At 51.2% G+C, this 23,099-nt stretch overlaps 1 protein-coding gene across 2 annotated transcripts in view; it reads left to right on the forward strand.

Annotated features, from left to right (window-relative positions):
• GALNT15 (polypeptide N-acetylgalactosaminyltransferase 15) overlaps positions 1-23,099 on the forward strand; it is a 44,340-nt gene that overhangs the window by 18,935 nt on the left and 2,306 nt on the right. The window contains exons 2-9 of one of the 2 annotated variants that reach the window (XM_070467000.1): positions 2,553-2,722; positions 4,509-4,713; positions 8,091-8,258; positions 13,438-13,555; positions 15,674-15,868; positions 16,582-16,713; positions 17,079-17,183; positions 21,110-21,241. In XM_070467000.1, the coding sequence (XP_070323101.1) occupies positions 2,553-2,722; positions 4,509-4,713; positions 8,091-8,258; positions 13,438-13,555; positions 15,674-15,868; positions 16,582-16,713; positions 17,079-17,183; positions 21,110-21,241 (1,225 nt within the window). The remainder of the gene's footprint in view (positions 1-2,552; positions 2,723-4,508; positions 4,714-8,090; positions 8,259-13,437; positions 13,556-15,673; positions 15,869-16,581; positions 16,714-17,078; positions 17,184-21,109; positions 21,242-23,099) is intronic. The other variant, XM_070467001.1, reaches the window with a different exon arrangement.

Genomic DNA, 23,099 nt, shown 5'->3' on the forward strand with positions numbered 1-23,099 from the left:
AGGGGAAAGGGTGTGACTGCTGTGAAGGTATAATATCCAGCTCTGCCAATCACTGATCATGTGGCTTTGATGATCCTTATTCTCTCTGAGCCTCAGTTTCTTCATCTGTAAAGTGGGATGAGATGGTCCAACCCACAGACTCAACAGGCAGTAATGTGCATAAAGGGCTTGACACAGCACCTGGCATGTTGTTACTGCTCCCAAAGGTTTGATCCTTGCCCCTTCTTCAATAATAATTACAATATTAATCACAATAATAATTAGCATGTAGAGAGCTCTGATCAAGATGGCAGAGTAGAAGAACGTGGAACTCACTTCCTTCTACAAATGCATCAAAAACACCTCTACAGGCAGGGAAGTTCTCACAGAGCACCTCCTTCCTGGACCCAACAGAAGATCTCAAACTCCTGAAAGGACAAGAAAGGTTTCTATGCAACTGGGTAGGATGAAAGGGGGAAAGGGGGTAAGTGGGACATCCCCTGGGTCTCTGGGAGGGAGCTGAAAAGAGGAAATGTTCCTGAACTCTGGGAAGCCCCTTCACCAGTGGGGAGCTCAGAAACGGAGCTTCAGAGGCTCAGAGGTGAGCCCAGCCACCAGCCTGCAGCAGACAGAGCAGAGAGGCCTGCATGGACAGTCCAGCCACCAGCCTGGGCACCCAGTCTGAGACACAAGTCTGCTGCTACGGACTGGGGCTGGGTGCTGGGACTCGGAGTTCAGAGGCCTGGCCTGGGGAGAGGAATGGAGCTGGCTGCTCAGAGGTAGCCGGAAGGGCCTGTAGCTTGACCCAGTTCAACAAGGGGTGTTCTTGGAAGAAGCCCAGCCCTCCACAGTAGCAACGCACCATTGCTGAGTAGCGCGCCAAGGGCAGGGTCACTATAGCAGCCATTGTCTCCACACATTGACCCTGCCTCCGCGGGCTCCTAGGGAGTGCACCCCAGCCGCCACTCAGGGCTCAGCAGCAGATGCCACAGGCGCCCATGTGCAGAAGGGTAAATGAAACCACAGCTGAGCCCCAGGGCCACGCCACTTGGGAAGCAGGGCTGAATTTTCTCTCCCTTCAGCTGTGTGCACCATGGATTTACACCCCTGCCCCTGGCTTTGTAAAGTCAGCACCTGTGAGTCATCTGAACAGACACAGGTCTACACCAAGACAGATGATAATTAAAATGGCAAAAGTGAAAGAGAGGATGAAAAGGGAATCCCTATAAGGCCGTCAGCTGATTTCTCTACAGAGAAGTTGCAGGCCACAGGGGAGAGGCAAGACATATACAAAGTCCTGAAAGGGAAAAAATTGCAACCTAGGATACTCTACCCAGCAAGACTATCATTTAGAATAGAGGGACAAGTAAAGAATGTCTCAGACAAGCAAAAATGAAAAGAATAGAGCAATACTAAATGTACCCCAAAGGAAATATTGGAAGGTCTTCTCTAAATAGAAAATAAGTAAGAATCTATAGGAAAGAGAAAATTATAATTGGAGGGTAAATCATGTAAATAAACCAGTACACAGATAAAAAAAAAAAAACAAGAAAAATTTTTTCTGTGAAAGTGATGACAACCACAATGGACAGTAAAATGATGAACCTGAAGATGTAAAATCATAAAATCATCAAAATCATCAAATGTGGGGGATGAGTAAGAAAATAGTCATAGTATTTAAGAAAATACTCTAGTTCTTTTTTCTAGAATGCGTTTGAACCTATATGACTACCAGTCTAATATGAGAAGATAGAGGAAGGGATTAATGTACTTAAAAACAGAGTGACCACAAATCTAAAACATACAATAAGTCCACAAAACCCAAGAAGCAAAGACATAAGCTTAATACAAAAGAAAATCATCCAACCACAAAATGGAAAAGGACAAGGAAGAAATATGAAATCAATGGGAAAACAAGGTTTAAAATGACAATAAGTATATGTCTATCAATAATTACCTTAAATGCAGTGGGCTAAATGTGCCTCTAAGTGTGCCACATCCATCTAAAAGACATAGAGTGGCAGAGTATGTTAAAAAAAAACAAAAACAAGAACCCACTATAATGCTGCCTGCAAGAGACCCACTTTAGGGCAAAGGATACACATAGAGTGAAATAAAAATTAACATGTATTATGTGTCAGATGCTATGCTAAATTGTAGCAATACAAAAATAAAGAAAATAGTGTCCTTGCTGTTAAACAGGCGATCTTTCATGTTGACAGGACACTTACTGTGTATCTTGTCCTGTTAGGGCCTCACACCAGCTCTAAGAGGTGGGTGATCTTGTCGTTCATTCCCACTTTACAGATTAGGACAGTCATCTGCTGAGAAGAGGTGGTAATACCGCTCAGCTGCTAGGGGAGAGGCAAGGATAAACACTGTAAATCAGTTCTTGGAATCCAAGGCCTGGGAGACAGTGGACAGCACATCTGTGAGGGTACAATGGGTTCACTTTGGTGGAAGTTCTGAGAAGACCCAGGGAAAGATCCATCGAGTTGGGAGGAGAGTCACTGGCCGGCGCCGCCCCAGCCGGGGCTCCCCTTCCCCTCACATCCTGCCTCTCCTCCCTGCAGGTGCCTGCAGCAGCCGCCACCCACGGACAGCCTGCCCACCGCCAGCGTCATCCTCTGCTTCCACGACGAGGCCTGGTCCACCCTCCTGAGGACCGTGCACAGCATCCTGGACACGGCGCCCAGGGCCTTCCTGAAGGAGATCGTCCTGGTGGACGACCTCAGCCAGCAAGGTGGCCGCGGGCTTCCTCCAGGCTCTCTCGGGAGGGCCTGGACCCTGGGGGGCTCCCTGCACAGACTGGGGTTTGGAGCTTGTGTAGACGGGGTTCCCGGAAGCGGTCCCGCAGACGGGGATTCGGGCGCAGGAGACTCATCCGGGGAGAGCCCCAGAGGCTCCGCCCCACTGTGATACCCACAGGGTGTGATGCTGGCCGCAGGTGCGGAACCAGCAGCTCGAGGGTGACTGTGCTGCCCTCTCGTTGTTGGTTTTTTTGACCACACTGCATGGCATGTGGGATCTTAGTCCTGCACCCCTATATTGGAAGTGTGGAGTCCTAACCACTGGACCGGCAGGGAGGTCCCTTGTACTGACCTTTTATATAAGAGACTTGAACACTAGAGCATCTGCAGATTTTGGTGTCTGCGGTGGGTGGGGGGACTCCTGGAACCAACGCCCTCACCCTGACTCTGAAGGATGACTGTCCGGTGGTCTTCCCATCTCTGCTGGTTTCCTCATCTGGGCGCACTCACACCTGTCCATTTGCACAGTTTTTCTGATCTTGAATGTGCTGTGTTATGCTTAGTCACTCAGTCGTGTCCAACTCTTTGCAACCCCATGGACTGTAGCCCACCAGGCTCCTCCGTCCATGGGATTCTCCAGGCAAGAATACTGGAGTGGGTTGCCAAGCCCTCCTCCAGGGGATCGTCCCAACCCAGGGATGAAACCCAGGTCTTCCGCGGTGCAGGCAGCTTCTTTATCAGCTGAGCCCCCGGGGAAGCCCAAGAATCCTGGAGTGGGTAGCCTATCCCTTCTCCAGAGGATCCTCCCGACCCAGGAATCGAACCTGATCTTGAATACAAAGCCTAAAAAGCTTCTCTCGACCTGTATCCTCTATAGGATTGTCATTCCTGGAAGAACGTGCAGACTTTCGCCCTCAATCTCTAGCCTCCTATTTTCTCTTCACCGCAGCATTGCTCACTCCCCACCACCACAGTAAGACCTCTCTGGCCAGTGCCACCTTCCTGGGGGCCGCCTACAATGGACCCTCTGCCTTCGACTTCCTTGAGCCCTGTGTCTTAGGTCAGGTACCCTAGAAGCAGAGCCTGAGATGGGGATCATGTGTATGTTATTGGGGGGCAGTGCTCTCAGGGGGGCACTCTAGGGGAGCAGGGAAAGCTGGAGGAGGCAGAAGGAGTTGAGCTAAGATTCGGTGTCAGGTGAAGTTCAGCCATGGCCTGTCCCCAGATGCACCTCAGCATCTGTCTTGCCTTGAGGCAAAGAGTGGGTTTGGTATTCAGGCAGCGGTCAGTCATTGCCAACCACCCACCGCCCACCTGGGGCGAGGGGTGGCGTTCTGCCCAACTCCCTGCTACTTGCAGAAGAGGCTCACAGGACATCCCCTGGGGCACATCTCCAGGGAGGATGGGGACTTCAGTTAGCAGCCAACCCCCAGCAGCTGGGCACCTGCAAACCAAACCAGAAAGAGGGGTCCCAGGGCATCTGAGCGGGGCACCAGCAGCGTCTGCTTCAACCTAGCTGCTGCCTTTGGAGAATGTGAGCACGTTCTCTTCTCTCCTAGCTTCACAATGCCATTTGTCCTGGTTTTTACCAGAGAGAACCCCAATCCACCCAAAGGAACAATGCATCTCACATCTTAGCAACAACCACCCAGTAATGTAGGTGATGCTCACCTCCGCTCCCAAGAGCGGCCTGTTGGCGATGATCCTAGTGGTGGTCATCGCACTCTCGGGGGCTGTGGCATCCCATGACCTCACTGACCACCACCCTGTCGATTCCAGGACAACTCAGGATGGCTCTCAGCGAGCACGTGGCCCGGTTGGAGGGGGTGAAATTACTCAGGAGCAACAGGAGGCTGGGCGCCAGCAGGGCCCGGATGCTGGGGGCCGCCAGGGCCACCGGGGACGTGCTGGTCTTCATGGACGCCCACTGCGAGTGCCAGCCGGGCTGGCTGGAGCCCCTCCTGGCCAGAATAGCTGGTGACAGGTAACTCACTACCGGGGGCTGTGGAGCAGGAGGCGGGAGAGGGAAAAATGGTCTACAGCCTCAGCCACTCACAGAACACAACCCCCTCCCCGGCCACCACTGCCTGAGCCAACTGCAGCTCCAGGGCCCAGGCCGGGGAGGGAGGGTCATGGCCAGAGGAAAAGGGAGATTTCCAAGGGCAAAGGGGCAAACCCCGCTCTTAGAGGTGTTCCTGGCTCAGGAGCCTGACCATGCTGTTTCCCACTTGAAGACTGGTCCAGGCTCCTGCCTTAGGGACACGTAGTTCTTTTTTAAAACTATGTGCGTATCACTTTATAGTTTCCAAAGAGCTCCTGGATCACTGGTCAAAGGGCAGGGTCTGGGATGTCTTCATTCTATTTTTTTTTTTTAAATAGACTCTATTATTAGAACAAATTTTGGTACACAGTAAAATTGAGAGGCAAGGATGCTGGAGTGGATTGCCCTTTCCTGCTCCAGGGGATCTTCCCGACTCAGGAATCAAACCCGGGTCTCCTGCACTGCAGGCAGAGTCTTTACCAACTGAGCTACGAGGGAAGCCCAAAATTGAGAGGAAGTTACAGAGATTTCTCATATATCCTCTGTCTCCACACGCGCATAGCCTTCCCTGTTGTCAACATCTTCCACCAGAGTGATAAAACTGTTACAACTGATGAACCCACATTAACAAATCAAAAGCATCCAAAAGAGATGCCTAGTTCTCAAGGTCATCCGGTCCTCAAGGTCATCTAGTTCTCAAGGTCATATAGTTCTCAAGATCACCTAGTCCCCAAGGTCACCTAGTTCTCAAGTTCATCTAGATCCCAAGGTCACTTAGTTCTCGAGGTCATCTAGTTTTCAGGGTCATCTGGTTCTCAAGGTCACCTAGTTCTCAAGGTCACCTAGTACTCAGCTGAGGTTAAGGCTGCTCCATACTGGAGGACTTAAGTGATGGAAGGCAGTCTGAAGAATCCCATGCGTGTGCATGTACGTGTGTGCATGTGTGTGTGTGTGTGTGTGTTGAGGAGCAGCAAGGGATTAAGATGCCTCCAGCCCTGCAGAGCGAGCTGCCTTCCTCCCGTTTGTGGCCCCAGGGAAGCTCTCAGCCCCTCTCCTGCTCTGCCCCCCTCTCCAGACAGAGTCCTGGGAGGGCCAGCGTCAGTCTTGGGGTCGCACCTGAGCAGCAAAGCTCTGGGAAGAGAGGCTTAGAGCTTATAAGACACTTCCCACAAACACCGAGAATTTGCATGAGCTTCCAGAATGACTTTCTACATCACAGAGCAAGAGAACATTCAGGCCCGCGGGAAAAACAAAGAGTGGTGAGATAAACTAGGGTCCTTCCTCCTTGTGGTAAAAGTTTGGTGGATGAGTCTGCAGTTGCAGTCAGCTTTGGCTCTCTGGACAGTGGTGCCTTTGTTGACCTCACGTATTTCAGTTTTTGTTGGAGTTTGTTGACAGCTCCATTGAAACCCAAATGCTTGACCACCTAGAGCTTAGAAAGGCTTAGGAGAGGATTGACCTCAAGTCCGCCTGCGAGTTAAAACTCAGTTCAGAAGTGACAGGATGATAGAGTGAGTCCTTTCCTTGCTCCTTCCAAGTCAGACAGGAAAGCTTTGCTATTTTGCCCTAAGTGAATTCCAAGAACTCCAAATACATCTGTAGATTTGAAAAACAAAGCTAAGTATGACTTTTTTTTTTTTAATCACTCCTTTTCAAGTCCCTCCACTCCAATGTCTTCCTAATTCAGCCCCAACCAAGTAGCCACTCTGGCCCATGGGAATAAAAACCAAAATAAGGAAACATCTTTTATTCCATTCATTGACATTTTAATCTTCATCTTTACCCAAAATGTGTTCAGAGGCTTATGATGAATCACTTATGTAACTGGCTAAAATAGAAGGAGAAGACTTCAGAAAGGAAAAGACGGTGTTGGAAACTGGGAATAATACAGTTATTAGAAACGAGATTTACATATGACCCTGAGCCTCCAGCGAGACAGAGCAAAAAGAGAAACTTTAGGGTGATCATCCTCTGATGAAAAGGGATGTACAACTTTTTATCAAGAAGGACACAGTTTAAAGATCTGGGACAAATTGATGGTGTAGACACTTGAACGCAGTTTCCTTTCTTGTCCTGTTACAATTACTAAGATGGCACCGACTTGATGGGATTCTTCAGAATTCAGCCACACAGCTTCCCTGGCTCTTGATTCTGAAATTCCACAAAATGCTCTGCCAGTTGCCAAATCCATCCTCTCCACACAGCTCATTCAACAGTAAGCAAACCTGGCTCCTGAAATCCTTGCCTGTACACCTCAGTTTCCCTAGGTCAGTGCATCGTGCTCCAAAGTGGTGGAAGCCAGAGGTATTAAGTTACTATTACCTTCCAGAAGATGGGGAAAATGTAACAAGATCCTTGCTGTAAATATAAACCCCATAACCCTTCATGCCAGGGCCGGTCACTGGAGGGCACAGATTAAAGCAGATCATTGAGTTCCAGGACCACCCTGGCCCTCTCCACACGGGCTGAGCTCGTGCCAGCCCCGGCTGTCTCCGAGGTGGATGGAAACCGATGGGAGTGTAAACAGCATGGCTGGCATCTCTTTCCCAGGAATATTCCTTTTCTTAGGCTGGTAACTACCAGCCAGTCTAAGACTTTTCTTACCAGTCTAACTGGGTAACCCCTGAGTTCATGCCTAACTCATTCCAAGGTACAGTTTTTAGAAGAAACTGTCATGAGAGGCCAGGAAAAAAATGTGACTGAGATATGACTAGGTAGAGGGCAGCTGCTGTTATACCTGAGTGATGCGTCAAAAGGCAGGGTTTCCAACCTGTACTGAAATCTGTACCAATTTCCCATAGTGCTCTCTCTGAGGTCATGTAGTCCCAGGCTGTGCAAAAAGACTGGGATGAAATACAATGCCAACAGCTACAGTAAATGAACAAGTAAATCTAGTTGCAGGACTTTGCTGAGAGACACCGTGTACTCATATATATGCACGTGTGCACATGCATACATGTGCGCGCGTGCACACACACACACACACACACACACATGCTTTGACATCAAGGAGACTTCTGGGGCTTGACAATCCTGGTTCCCCAAGACAACCAAGTTTCATGATCCAGGTAAGAACCATGTGATCCATACGATACTGAGATGGGCACACCATTTTTCATACTAAGTCTTCTCAATGCAGTGCGTGTTTCACACTTACACCACATCTCGGTTCAGACACCTGGTATTTTAGGTGCCCAGTGGCCGCTTGGATGGTGGTTGCCACTTTGGGGGCCGCTGACTAAATCATGTTTCTTCCCACCCCCGCCTCCCCAGCAAATGGAAGGCGTGTATCTCTTCTCTGATCTCACGGTTCCTTTCAGGAGCAGGGTGGTGTCTCCTGTCCTAGACGTGATTGACTGGAAGACCTTCCAGTATTACCCCTCCGAGGACCAGCAGCGAGGAGTGTTGGACTGGAAGCTGGATTTCCACTGGGAGCCTTTGCCGGAGCGCGAGAGGAGGGCCCTTGCCTCCCCTGTCAGTCCCATCAGGTGAGGCTCTTCTTCTGGCCCACTTTGCCACTGCCTCCCCCATGTGGGCTCAGCAGTGGGCAGGCTCGGCAGCAGGCGGCCTGGGCCAACCCAGGCTCTCCCCCTCTCCTAGCAGGTTCAATGCAATTCAGTTCAGTCATTCAATCGTGTCTGACTCTCTGCGACCCCATGGACTGCAGCACACAGGCCTCCCTGTCCATCACCAACTCCCGGAGCTTACTCAAACTCATGCCCATCGAGTCAGTGATGCCATCCAACCATCTCATCTCTGTCGTCCCCTTCTCCTCCTGCCCTCAATCTTTCCCAGCATCAGGGTCTTTTCCAGTGAGTCAGCTCTTTGCATCAGGTGGCCAAAGTATTGGAGCGTCAATATTGGAGCTTGTAGCAAGTTACCTAATCAATAAGCTGGGGATCACAATGGTACTTACCTTCTAGGGAGGCTGTGAGGTTTCAGTGAGCTAATATATGAGAAGCATGCAGAAACTGTCAGACACTCAGGGATGGGTGTTATTATCCTCACAGTGTTATATGAGTGGAGTCTGGCGAAGTTTCCAGACCATGGAAGTAGGAAACAGAAGCATCTTATCTAGGATCTCAATCCAGCTCCATCTCACCAGGAAACTCTGGAGTTTCCCAGGCCTCAGATGCTTTCTTGGTAAAAAGGAAGAATTCAGCTAGGTAAATGCTAAGAAAGCGGAAGTCTCAAAATACGTCCAGCTTTATGTTTTGCTTCTCACGAGTTTGACTTTTAGACAAATATCCTATGTTTAACATAAGATATATTAAGTTTAAAATCTAGCTGATGTTCTAGAGAGCTTCTGCTGTGTAACAAACCATCCACACTTTAGGGTGTGGAGGAACTTTTGTTGAGAGCCTGGACTCTGTGTTGTGAATTCTGAAAGGAGTAGTGATGTTGGCTGTTTGCTCCGTGGTGTCCAGGGCCTCAGCAGGACCAGCCTCGACTAGACTAGACTGGCTGGAAATGACTCAACAGCTCGGGGGAGGATTCCCCAGAGTCTGATGCTGGCCATCACTGGGACCCAGTGGGAGCTTCTTCCCTGTTCTCTCCATGAGATCACTGCGGGCGGGTTCCCTGGGGCTTCCTACACCCTGGCACTGGGTTCAGACAGCAAGGGTCCCAGAAGACTCAGGCAAAGCAAGCTGTAATCTCCTACCTAACTAAAAAAATAATGTATTGAGGCGAAATTCATATAATATAAAATGAACCATTTCTAAGTGAACAATTCAGTATATTTGCAATGCTGAGCAACCATTGCCTGTTTATAGCTCCAAAACATTTCCCTTCTTCTAAAGGAAAATCCCTTCCTTGCTGCCTCCCACTGTCCCCTTTCTCCAGCCACTAGCAATCCCCAATCCACTGTCTGTCTCCATGAATTTACCAGTTCTGGATATTTAACACCAAGGGGCTCACACAATAGGTGACCTCTTGTGTCTGGCTTCTCCCACTTATCGTGATGTTTCAGAGTATGTACCCCCTTTTATAAGCAAGTCTCAGAGGTCACCTCGGGTCACTTCCTCCACAGCCGCAGGCCCCCTAGGTTCCCAGGAGGGAGACGTGACCCTAACTCAGTGGGGTCAATGTCACATTGTAGACAGAGCCCAAGGAACAAGGATTCTGCCACCTTTGACCTGCCCAACACCAAGCAACCACCCAAGCTGTTTCCATGTGCCTAGGCTATGGACACAGAGTGACACGTTAGTCACAAACAGGACTTCCAAGTGCCTACCCGAGGGTGTGTGACTAATAGATGACCTAAGCCACCAAGATTAGAAATGTAAAAAGTATCTTTTTATTTTCTACTAACTGAATTTAGGTAATTTCCCTCTTGATCCCTGTCTGCTAACAGCAGAAAACTTCTGGACAAATTAGACAGGTTCAGTGATAGCTTAGCCACCTCGTCATTAAATCTGTCATCCAGGCGTGTCCACCTTCCCGTCCCTCTGGGATGGACTCTGGGCTCCAGGCTTCCGTGGGGGGTGCTGGTGGGAAGGACGTGCTCCACGTCAGGCTCTGGCTGTCCTGTGTTGGGTTCACCATGATGCGTGTGCTTTCACCGGCCGTGACCACAGATGGCGGCTGGCACACAGGTCCCACTGGCCTGCACCCTCCACATGGCATCTGCCGAGGTCCCACATCTTCTTCCGGCCCACCCTGGCGTGCTGATGCTCCGGGAGCCTCTAAGGAGCTGCACCTACCACCTGCCTGCCCGGGCACCACCTAGGCCCTATCTCCTGGGGCCAAGGGCCATCCGGGGGTCTGAATTCCCAGGGCCGCCAGCTGGGAGGTGGGCCATGCACCCTCTGCTCTCTGGTCCCCAAACAACAAACAAGGGATCCCTCTCCTCCAGGAATTGCCCTGAAGGTGTCAAGGTGGATACCAGGTCCTTCTCGGGGATCTACCTGAATCTCTGTGTCTTGGTCTCCCCATGGCTGTCTCTTCTCTCCGCTGGAGGATCTTATCTAGTTTGGACATAGAAAATCCTGGCTCTGCGAGGATGAGCCCTCACCTTAGGCCTAGACTGCAGCTTTGCCATTAGACTTGAAAACTCGGAGTCTATTGTCTCTGTTCTTGGCTTTGGGGCCACGTTGTAGCCAGCTCAGCCGTCATAACAAAAAACCACAGGTTGGGTGGCTTAATCAACATGAGATTTATTTTCTTATGTTGCTGGACCTCATTTAGCCTTAATTACTTCTTCAGAGGCCCCATCTCCAAATCCAATACACTGCGGGTTAGGGCTTTGACATGTGGATTTGGGAAGAATGCAGACATTCAGTCTGGAACAGGCCCATACCAACCTCAGGCCTTGTATTCCCAGTGGGGAAGGGTCATGGTACTAAGATGCAGGTGTAAGAGGTGGGGTGCAGAACCAGATATGTTTTACCTCCTTCTGTCATAGGGCATCCTGGAAGCACAGAGAGCTAAGTCTAACTTCATTACTGGCCTGTCAGCATCTTCTGAGCCCCTGTTTCATGCCAGACACTCTACTGAGGTCTGTGACCCCAAAGAATTGAAAGGGAAGTTTCTGGACCTCTCTGAGTTATGGTGTGGGAGGATAGTATATCTCAGAATTATGAGGAGTGCTGGATAGGTGGGTCCCCAGAGAGTTAAGAGAGGGGCCTGCCTGAGGGAGCAATGTATTCTGCTCCAGCCAAAGCGAAGGGATTCCATTCAAGAGAACAGACTCCTCAGAGGAGCTTTGCCCAACCTGAGGCAAAGGCTCCTTGACTCCAAGCACCAGTCCTCTCTGGAACCTTCTTTTAGGCCTCAGGGTCTCTCTGATGCCCAAGGTCACTGCAGTCACCTTGACCCACCCAGTGTGACCTACCATTGGCCAAAGTTCCAGCCAGAGAGAGCCCAGTCGCCTTCGCCTGGGGCGGCTTCTCCTTCCCGGAGACCCAGCTGCTGCCTGGCCCCTGTGGAGGCCTCAGACTCCCCGTAAAAGGCCCAGATCTCTTTTCACACACGTTCATATGTTTCTAACTGTGTCTTCCCCACCCTGGGTACTCTGACTGCATGGCCTCTCTCATCAGTCTGGCGAGAGAGCATGAAAGAGGAGTTAGGATGAGGTTGGGTACCGATTATATACAGATGCCAAGAAAATTCCAGAAAGGATATCATCATTTGTACATTTGCAAATGACAGTATTAAGTGATATTTATTGAACATGTGCTTAGTTAATGCTATAAACATATTATACATATCAGCTGGCTCAGTGGTAAAGAACCTGCCTTCCAATGCAGGAGACACAAGAGAGACAGGTTGGATCCCTGGGTCATGAAGATCCCCTGGAGGAGGGCATGGCAACCACTCATTTTCTTGCCTGGAGAATCCCATGGACAGAGGAGCCTGGTGGGCTTCAGTCCATAGCGTCATGCAGAGTCCGACACGACTGAAGTGACTTAGCACGCACATAATTCTGTGAAGCAGTTACTGGTAGTAATTACTATTATTAGTCCCATTTCACACATATGAAAATGGAGGTATACAGAGGTTAAATTAGAGGTGAACCCTCTAGAGGTTGCCCAGTTGCATAAAGTTGTTAAGCGGCAGATCCAAGGTTAAACCTGGAGGCCAGCCTCCTGCTACAATGCTCTTCATGGCTTCGCTCTGCTGTGTTTTAAAGACAAGTTTTAAATACAATCTATCATTGCCAGGTACATAAAGGCTATACAGATACCCGTGTCAGTTCAGGGCAGGGCTCGCTGCCAAAGGCATCATGAAAAAGCACTTGATTTTCAGAGATCTTTCGGTTTTGGCAAGCAGATGTACTTTACATGACATTTCTTTGAGTCCCCCAAAACTCCATTATTGTCCCCAGTTAGAGGAGATGAAATTGAGCCCAGAGTGGTCATCTATCTCATCCAAGACCTTACAAATTGTAAGTGGTAAAACTGGAAAGAATTACACTACTGGTTTTTATTGTGGTGTAACTTCGTATTTTTAATAGCCCAAAAATCAGTAGTTTTGTTCATGTAACACTATTGTCTTAGTAATTTAAAAAATCTGAACTCTGAGTCATCCACCCTTGAGGCACACCCATAGTTTGGCCATATTGAAATGTGTACTCTTTTGAATGAAGAGATTCTGATTCCGAAGCCTCTGGCTCTGTCCTCCTCAGGTAAGCTCTTCTAAAGGATGTTGCTGTCATCTTAATTCCCTCACTCAGGGATTCCAGCTTTCTGTGTTTTTAAGGCACGTGTATTTCCCCCAGAGCATCTGGGGACCTACCTATTCCAGAGTCCCTGCAGCATTCGTCTTAGGGGGTGCGTACTCATGAAGCAGATAAGAGTGTGAGGTCAAGAATGAGGGCAGGAAGAGGCCTGCTGGTCCCTCTGGTCCAGGCCTGGGGCTGCTGGCCTCGGGGCACCTTATTTTAACCAAGGTCTTCTTTCCAAAGACCTCACCAGAGAGGGGGCCCTCCCTGAAGGAGCAGAGTCAAGGATGGGGTATAAAAGGTCCAGGCAGCCAGCACTCTCTTTTCATGAAACACCAGGACTTGTGACATGCTCGCTTGGCCCCAGTCTCCAATTAAAAGCCCTGAGGTCTGACTGAGCCCTGAGTCCACTCTCTGGGCCCCTGGAGCACCCCCACCTGCCATGCCCACCCCCAGGTGCTCCGGGTTCTGAACTGTGGTCTGTTCCCTCCCTCTCTTCCCAGGAGCCCCGTGGTACCTGGCGGGGTGGTGGCCATGGACCGACATTACTTCCAAAACACCGGAGCTTACGACCCTCTCCTGTCACTGCAGGGAGGCGAAAACCTCGAGCTGTCTCTCAAGGTATGTCCTGGGCTACGGGAGGCCCAGGAGTTTCTCTGGAGCCATGGGTGGCATCACAGCTTGGAGGTCAAGGATGCAGCTTCAGACAAACACAGAGTCATCATCCGGGGGGTGTCCCACCCTGGTCTCTGCCCCTCTGGCCTCTCTTGGCTTCAGCATAGCCTCCCTCCTGAACCCACTTGAGCCCGCTCGAAGGAAAGGGCATGTCTTCAGCCATCTCCGCCTGACACAGAGCTTCCTAGACGTCCTCCGAGGCCAGCACACTTAGCCCCTGGAGAGTTTTCACCATGCCCACTGGCCGGAGCAAATACCACACAATCCTGTGTGCTTCATTTGATCCAAACAACTTAATGGGGCTTCCCTTGTAGCTCAGTTGGTAAAGAATCCGCCTACAATGCAGGAGACCCGGGTTCAATTCCTGGGTTGGAAAGATCCCCTGCAGAAGGAAATGGCCACCCACTCCAGTATTCTTGCCTGGAGAATCCCATGGGCTATAGCCTGCCAGGCTCCTCTGTCCATGGGGTTACAAGAGTCGGACACGACTTGGCGACTAAACCACCACCGAACAACTTAATGAGCATTTGTCCAAATAGTGTAGCCCCACTGCGCACCACACAATTTCTCAAGCCTTGGGTCAGATCAGACCCTCCACCCACAATTTCCTGTTCCTCATTGATTTTTAGCCTGCTTTTTCACTGCAGCAACCCCTGAAAACCCAACCCAGCGAAGACAAACAGCATTGAAAGTACAGCAATCTGAGGTTGAAATCAGTTTGCAGAACATCCAACAGGTGTCATTATGTTTCTCCTGAATGTTGAAAATAGCCCACTCAGCCATCTGAGTTTGCTCTGGCACCCACTTTGGAAAGACCATGGTTTGCCTTCTTGATGTCTTTTTGTTCATGTACTGCCTATCCGAGGCAGGTTTTCGCTTTCCTCTTTATTCCCAAGTAGGGAATAAGACACTTCTTGTCAGATGAACTCCAGGCATTTGGGAGTAGGAGTGAGTGGAGAGCAAAGAAACTTCTAGGAGTAGGAAAGACTCTGTTTGAGGAAAGCTTGCTTTGATCTCCACCCGAATGGCTTCTGGTAACTTTGCAGCAGACTTCACAAGCTTTTAGAGATTCCCTGGCCACTAGGGGTTCCCTTTCCCCTCGGGAAGCAGCCTTGGGAGAGTCCAGGTGTTAACAGCACGGATGCATCCTCTAAGTGCTGAATCTGGGCATGTGTTTCAGGAGCGGGGCAGGGACATTCAGGCAACTGCAGGGGTTCAGTTCAGTCGCTCAGTCGTGTCCGACTCTGCGACCCCATGGACTGCAGCATGCCAGGCCTCCCTGTCCATCACCAACTCCCAGAGCTGACTCAAACCCATGTCCATCGAGTCGGTGGTGCCATCTAACCATCTCATCCTCTGTCATCCCCTTCTCCTTCTGCCTTCAGTCTGTCCCTGCATCAGGGTCTTTTCTATGAGTCAGTTCTTTGCATCAGGTGGCCAAAGTACTGGAGTTTGAGCTTCAGCATCAGTCCTTCCAGTGAACACTCAGGACTGATCTCCTTTAGGATGAACTGGTTGGATCTCCATGCAGTCCAAGGGACTCTCAAGAGTCTTCTCCAACACCACAGCTCAAAAGCATCAATTCTTCGGCACTCAGGTTTCTTTATGGTCCAACTCTCACATCCATACATGACCACTGGAAAAACCATAGCCTTGCCTAGATGGACCTTTGTTGACATTTTGAATATGCTGTCTAGTTTGGTCATAACTTTTCTTCCAAGGAGTAAGCGTCTTTTAATTTCATGGCTGCAGTCACCATTTGCAGTGATTTTGGAGCCCAAGAAAATAAAGTCAGCCACTGTTTCCAGTGTTTCCCATTGTTGCAGGGGTGTGACCCCTCAACTCACAGGTCCTGGCCCGGGACCACCACCCTCGTTTTCCCCAGCTTGTCCCTCGCCCCCCTGCCCAGAACTCTCAGACCAGGAAACTCTGTTCCATCCAGAGAACTAGCGTCATTCTGCACTCGGGACGTCCCAGGCATTTTGCCAGCCCCTCCCAGGGCCCCTCGTGTCCCATGTCCCTGGAGAGAAGCACAGAGGTGTGAGTTTTCTTCTTTCCTGGCAGACCTGGCTCTGTGGGGGTTCCGTGGAAATCCTGCCCTGCTCCCGCGTGGGGCACCTCTACCGAAATGAAGATGCCCACTCCCAGCATGAGCGGGAGGCCACCCTGCAGAACAAGGTCCGCATCGCTGAGACCTGGCTGGGCTCCTTCAAAGAAACCTTCTACAGGCACAGTCCAGAGGCCTTGTCCCTGAGCAAGGTAAGGGGGGAGCCCAGCAGAGGCTTCTGTGCCCACCGAGGGCTCCCCCAGCTGGAGGCTGGGCCAGGAGTACCTTGCCTCCGCCTTGAAGGGCAGACAGAAGCTTCCAGCGGTACTTCCATGGGGGCCCTCTCAAGGGGCTCCCCCTCCTGGTGGGGTTGTCCTCTGTCTCTCCCAGCATCTCTGGGGGGGGTTGGAGTGGGAGGCAGTCACAGCTGGTCCTGGCCTCGAATCCCCGGATGTCTGTGGGACGGGGTCTGTCATTATGTGGCAGTCTCATCACATTTAAGGCTGCCACCGTTCATCCTGGGCCCAGAGGAGAGACTGGGCAGGGCGTCATTGCTGAGATGGGTCCCTGAGGGCCCTTTCATCCCAGGGAAAGTACTCAAGGCCGTGCAATCACCCCAAGACGTGAAACAAATAGAAGCATAAAAGTAAACGTGAAGGACCTCCCCCCAAAAGCCCAGAAAAATAAACCTTTCAAACACTTGATTAAATGTCCACAAACAGGGCATTTTCAACTGGTCCACGACCACTCAGCACTGTTCCGATGGCAGGACATGTGAATGCTGTTTGGCGTGGGACGCGGCTCACAGTGACGCGTGCGGTCCGCATCCCTCGGTCTCCTCCCAGACCCCCGGGCCCTTCCCCCGCGTGAGCTGTGATCTAAAGCCGCTTCCTCCGGGCTGCCGCCTGTGTCTCCCCCTCCCCAGGCTGGGAAGCCGGACTGCATGGAGCGTCAGCAGCTGCAGAAGAGGCTGGGCTGCCGGACCTTCCACTGGTTTCTGGCCAACGTCTACCCCGAGCTGTACGCACTGGAACGCAGGCCCAGGTTCTCCGGAAAGGCAAGGCATGAGAGAGACAAAGGGCAGAGGAGGAGGGGACGGGGCCGAGCGGCTTCCGCAGCCAGGGCCTGGGTTCGGAGGCTCTCCTACCGCCCCGGGCACCCAGGCCCAGCCCAGCGGGGCCTCCCTGCGGGGGATGGCTGGGCTGGGCCGTAACCCACCGAGGGCCCCTCGCCCTGGGGTGCTGCCACGACCTTCAGGAGGCCCGGCCCTCAGGATCGCTGGCTTGCGCTTGACCTCCCTCGATTCTGCGGCCGGATCGTGGGCCTGAGCGCCACCGTAGAGAGTGAAGGAGGGGACCGCGGCCGACAGAGGGTGTCTTCGCGCGGAGGGCGGGATTCACCCCTGCGTGTGTCTGCTTACAGCTCCACAACACGGGACTGGGCCTCTGCGCCGACTGCGCGGTGGAAGGGGCCGCCCCGGGCTGCGCCGTGGTGCTGGCCCCTTGCAGCGACGCCCAGCAGCAGCAGGTGGGTGGCCAGCGCTCCCAGACCCCCAGAGGGTCTTTGCTGGGATGCCCCTCTCTTCCTCTGCGGGCCTCTCCTTTCCCGGGTCCCGCGTCCGTGACTGTGCCTGGTCCCCCACTCTTGTGACCCGTCCCCCCCAACCTGTCCCCAGCTCCTAGCCCAGATGTGGAGCTGTCAGAGAAGGCGAGCCTCTGAGCTCAAGGGGAAGGGCCAGGCTGTTTAGCCAGTCGTTCAGCTGACAGATAAGGAAACGGGGCCCTGGAGGGTGGCTAGCCCGGGGCGACCAAAGCAGGTGTCTCCAGAATCCCGGTGGGTAAGGGGCAGTGGGAGCGGAGAGGAGCGCCTGCCCCAGCCGCATGCATGTCCTCTTGTCTTGTGTGGAAGCGGATCCAGTATTACAAGATCATCCAAAAACATAAAAGACACTGGAAATCCAGAATTCATGGAAAAGGCTCCCATTTAAAAAAAAAAAAAAAAATTACCAGCCAAGCCTCACAGTATGCAGGATCTTCCCCAACTAGGGATCAAACCCATGCCCCCTACAGGGGAAGTGTGGAATCCCAACCTCTGCCCTGCTAGGGAATTTCCTCTTTTTCTTTTTATTGGAGTGTAGTTAGTTGATCTACAATGTTGTGTTAGCTTCTGGTGTATAACAAAGTGATTCAGTTCTACATGTATGCATATTCATGTTCTTTTTCGGGTTCTTTCCTGTTGTAGCTTATTACAGGATGTTGAATATAGTTCCCTGTGCTATACAGTAGCACCTTGCTGTTTATCTATTTTGTATGTAGTAGTTTGTGTCTGCTAATCCCAAACTCCTAATTTATCTGTTCCCCCACCCCTTTTCCCCTTTTGTAACCATAAGTTTGTCTTCTCTCTATGTGGGTCTGTTCCTGTTTTGTAAACATACTAAGTGAAGTAACTCAGACAGAGAAAGACAAATATCATAAGATGTCTCTTGTGTGTGGAATCTAAAAGATGATGCAAATGAACTTATTTACAAAATGGAAAAGTTCATCACTTAAATTAAAAATCTATAATCAGAGATCAAAGAAAACTTATCTGCAGGCAAATTCCCACCAGGGCACCTTTTTGAAACCAGTTCAAGACCAGTTCAAGACCATTAGCCAACTAGAACCAGAGACGGGGACAGTCGGTCACCAAGCAGGCGCTATAGGCACAGAAGCCCCGAGGAAGCGAGGAGACCCCAGAAAACGTCCCCCATTTACAGCGGTGCAACAAACCCGTGACTTGTGACTGCGTTCCTGAGACTCCAGGCTGCTGGCCCTGAGTCTTGCCCGCGTAGATACGCTGTGTCTTTCAGGCATTTAATGCGGATCTCTGGGGACCAAGACTTCCAGGCCAGAGGGGGCTCTCAGGGGAACACAAGAGCTGTGTGTGTGTGTGTGTGTGTGTGTGTGTGTGTGTGCTGGGGAGAGAGGGCTGGGTTTGGGCAGACAGCCTCATGGCCTCAGCGGCCCCCGCCCCACTTGCCAGAGGAGGGGTCACCCAGCTGGGTGGTCGGCTGCAGGTATCAGAGCAGCGGCTTCACTCCCCATGCATCGAGCATGTGGTCTGTGAAACTCCTTCCTCGGGGAGAAGGGCTTGCACTCCACAGTCAGAAGGGAGGCAGAGGGTGGAAACGCCCCTGGGGAAGGGAGGGGAACGGCTCTCCTGGGGCGGGCATGCCGGAGACCGTCTGTGGATTCCCGGGGGGCTCCCTCCGCAGCGAGGCTGGAGCCCGGGGTGGCCGGAAGGACGCGCTGCCCTGTGACAACAGAAGCTTCTGACCCGCTGCTGCTGCGGCTGCTGCTAACTCGCTTCAGTCGTGTCCGACTCTGTGCGACCCCACGGACAGCAGCCCACCAGGCTCCTCTGTCCATGGTATTCTCCAGGCAAGAATATTGGAGTGGGTTGCCATTTCCTTCTCCAATGCATGCCTGCATGCTAAGTCGCGTCAGTCGTGTCCGACTCTGTGCGACCCCACGGACAGCAGCCCACCAGGCTCCTCTGCCCATGGGATTCTCTAGGCAAGAATATTGGAGTGGGTTGCCATTTCCTTCTCCAGCTTATGACCCAAGGGGCGGCCAAAGTGAGACGATGAGCATGACCGGCAGGTCCACACACGGGGAGGGTCTCCTTGACCCTGAGGTCCTGCTCGTGGGCGCATGCGGCCAGCAGGATGGACTAGGAGATCGGTGCCGAGTGAGGGGGAGGATCAAGAGGCAGAGGGTGCTACCAGCATCATGTGGGGTCCTGTCTTATCAGGAAGGGCTCCTTCTGTGTGAGGGCATTTCTTCTCTTCAAATTCCCATCACACAAATACCTGCCCAGGTAATGGGACGCCCCTGTGACTATGGCTGAGGGTTGGGGGGTTCACGTCTTTTCACAGCTTGGATGATAACCTAGAAAGTCTAGCCCAAACCTCCCTGCTTTCAGCCTGGGATGGGGCTATTGCATTAAGCTGTTCTATCTCAAAGGCCTCTATTAAAAACGAACAACAAAGTGACAGTTCCTGGAGATACTGATGGAACAAGTCAGATAAGCCCCCGAGGACCTGGGGCCAAAGCCAGGAAAATGCTTTGGAGGGTCCAGCCCTGCCAGCAGGACCGGCGAGGCTCTGGGGCCCCAGGGGAAGGCCCTGGGCCTGGAGGACTTGTCGGGAAGCAGGAAATCAGGATCCCTTTGTCCCCTTCCGGTTTTACTGTCTACCAGTGTTCTAGAACACACCCATAGGCACTCACTCCCGGCCCAGAGGACAGAAAGAAAGAGGTAAGTGAGGAGGCCTTATGACGGTGAAAGCACCTCATCTTCTGGCTGCGTGACATCAGGCAGGTTTCTTAACCTCTCTGAGTCTTGGTTTCCTCACCTGCAAGTAGGGATAATCGACTCCCTCATGGAAGAGGAATGTTTTGGAGTTTTGGAGTTAAGATTCTTGGGCTTCCCTTGTAGCTCAGTCGGTAAAGAATCTGCCTGCAGTGCAGGAGACCTGGGTTCGATTCCTGGGTCGGGAAGATCCCCTGGAGAAGGGAACGGCAACCCACTCCAGTATTCTTGCCTGGGGAATCTCATGGACAGAAGAGCCTAGTAGGTTCCCAGTCCCTGGGGTCGCAAGAATCGGACATGACTTAGCGACTAAACCACCACCAAGACTCTTGGTGGGGAGGTGGGGATTAGCAACGGCTTCTGTATCCAGAAAAACTGTGAACTAGCTAAGCTGAAACCACCATCTGCTCTATTAAGAATAAGAAGAAACACACTCTTATGTATAAGGAACTAAGTTTATAGCAAAGAGAAATCTCCAGGGACACTCACAAAACACAGGGCATCCTTCATTGCTTCACCTGCAAGGAAAGTGAAAGTCACTCGTCGTGTCTGACTCTTTGCGAGCCTGTGGACTATACTGTCCATGGGATTCTCCAGGCCAGAAGACTGGAGTGGGTAGCTTTTCCCTTCTCCAGGGGATCTTCCCAACCCAGGGATCGAACCCAGGTCTCCCGCACTGCAGGCAGATTCTTTACCAGGGAACCCAAGAATCCTGGAGTGGGGAGCCTGTCCCTTCTCCAGGGGGTCTTCCTGACCTGGGAATTGAACCGGGGTCTCCTGCATGGCGGGTGGATTCTTTACCAATTGAGCTATGAGAGAGGACCGATGGCTTCGCCTGTGTCGCAGTAAATAGAATAAAGGAGCAAACTGTCAGAGTGTATAAATATGAGTGTCACGGTAACTGGAGTGAGGCGGTGTCAGAGGTCAGGGCTAGTCCAGCAGGCTATCTGTGGATCTGACAACGAGACGGGGTCTTACTGACTCCAGCGGAATCTGAAGCTTGCCCCCAGACCTCGGCCCTGTTGCGGTGAGCTCTCCTCCCCTCGTCCAGCTTTGGGCAGGGTCTCCTTCTAGCTGTGCTGACGGCCGTTCCTCTGTCCCAGCGCCTGGAGCACACGGGCTGGCGCGCCATCCGCTCCGGCGGCCCACGGCACCTGTGCTTTGACGTCAGGGGGGAGCAGGTGATTCTCCAGAACTGCACCGAGGGGGCCCAGCAGCACTGGGACCATCAGGAGGTGAGTGGCCCGCCGGGGGGAGCTCGCGGGGCCGCTGGCGGGCACCTGTCTGGCTCTTCCGAGAGGTCGAGCCTTGCCGCACAAGCCTGTGTCCCTGGGGCTGAGCTTAGCGGCCTGGCGCTAAGGCCTCAGGGGGCGGTGAAGCCAGCCTTGCAGCCCAGTTATCTGCCAGCATCCGGAAAGGTGCTAATTTACCAGCTCTCTGTGTCGCTCTGGTCTTCATGCCCTGGAAAGAGGAGACCCGCTGGCTGTAAAGTTTATCAGCTTCAGGCCTCGAGTAGGACTGTGGGGCGTGTTACAGAGGCTGTCAAACCCCACTGGCGGGGTGCTTCTAGGAGCAGAGGAAAGGCCCACCTCCTGTTCCACAATCAAATAGATGATGGCATCAATCGTACTTTCTTCCTTGGCTAATTTCGTGCTGAGCATTTCATCATTTTTGTAAGAATTTAATTCCCGTTACCCAGAGAGAGGCTCTAGCTCCTTTCCAGAGGTTAGCATCCATAAAGAGGAAATAGGAGGAGTCTAAGTATTTAGACAGAGTGGGCAGTTTAAGGATTGGAAGGATACAGTATTAACAACTGTCTGTACATTGTTTTTCCTTCACCTCAAATCCCTTCTGATGTGAGCTAGGGTATAAGTACATGAAAAAAAATTAACACACATCTTTTAAAATGTCTTATCTTCACCTTTTGCTTGGAAATAAGGGAGGTTAAATAACTAATCAGAACTCCATGCATCAGCGCTCTCAAAACAGGCTGTGAAAGAGGAAAATCATGTAGTGTAAGACTTAAGCTGAACTCACAGTAAGTGTTGAGAACAAAACTCTTGGGGCTTTGGTGACAAGTGAACCCAGGACTCAGGGGGCCACACGTGCTCAAGGAATTCTTAGAAACCAAATTAAGGCCTTTTATGAATGATCACAAAGGATCGTTCTAAGCAAGGCCTCTGGATAAGATAGATTTAGAAACAGCATTTAAACATAATGTGTAAAAGATTAGTGACTAAGATATACCCAGCATCTTTCAGGCATTAAAAAGTAAGACTTTAAAAAAGTATTCTCATTCAGCCATAAAAAGAAATGAGGTACTGTTCAGAGCAACACTATTCACAATAGTTAAGAGGTGGAAGCAACCCAAGAATCCAGTGATTGATAAATGAATAAACCAAATATGCTATGTACATACAATGGACTATTATTCCATCTTAAGAAAGAAGGAAATCCTGTCATTTGCTTCAACATGGACGAAACTTGAAGACAGTATTCTAAGTGAAATAAGCCGGTCACAAAAAGACAAATGCTATATGATTACACTTAATATGAGGCGTATAGAGAAGTCAGATTCATACAAACAAGATAGAGTGGTCGTTACCTGGCACAGGAGGAAGGAGGAAAAGGGAAGTTGTCATTTAACGGGTACTGAGTTTTTGTTTTGAAAGAAGAAAAATTTCTGGAGATCTGTTTCATCACAATGTGAGTATACTTAACACGAATACATTTTACACTTAAAAATGGTTAAGGTGGGGCATTTTGTGTTACATATCATTGCTGCTGTTGTTTAGTTGTGAATTTGTGTCTGACTCTGCGACCCTATGGACCATCGCCTACCAGGCTCCTCTGTCCATGGGATTTCCCAGGCAAGAATACTGGAGTGGGTTGCCATTCCCATCTCCAGGGGATCTTCCTGATCCAGGGATCCAACCTGTGTCTGCTGCTTGGCAGGTGGATTCTTTACCTCTGAGCCACCTGGGAAACTTAGGGCTGCATAAATTATATGACATAGTAACCAGAATACTCCAATTCCCTATCAGGCCAGTTGACAACACTTTTATCATTCTCTTAATGACTAGCACAAATTGT

The sequence above is a fragment of the Odocoileus virginianus genome, chromosome 4, assembly GCF_023699985.2.
Source record: "Odocoileus virginianus isolate 20LAN1187 ecotype Illinois chromosome 4, Ovbor_1.2, whole genome shotgun sequence".
Taxonomy (NCBI): Eukaryota; Metazoa; Chordata; class Mammalia; order Artiodactyla; family Cervidae; genus Odocoileus; species Odocoileus virginianus.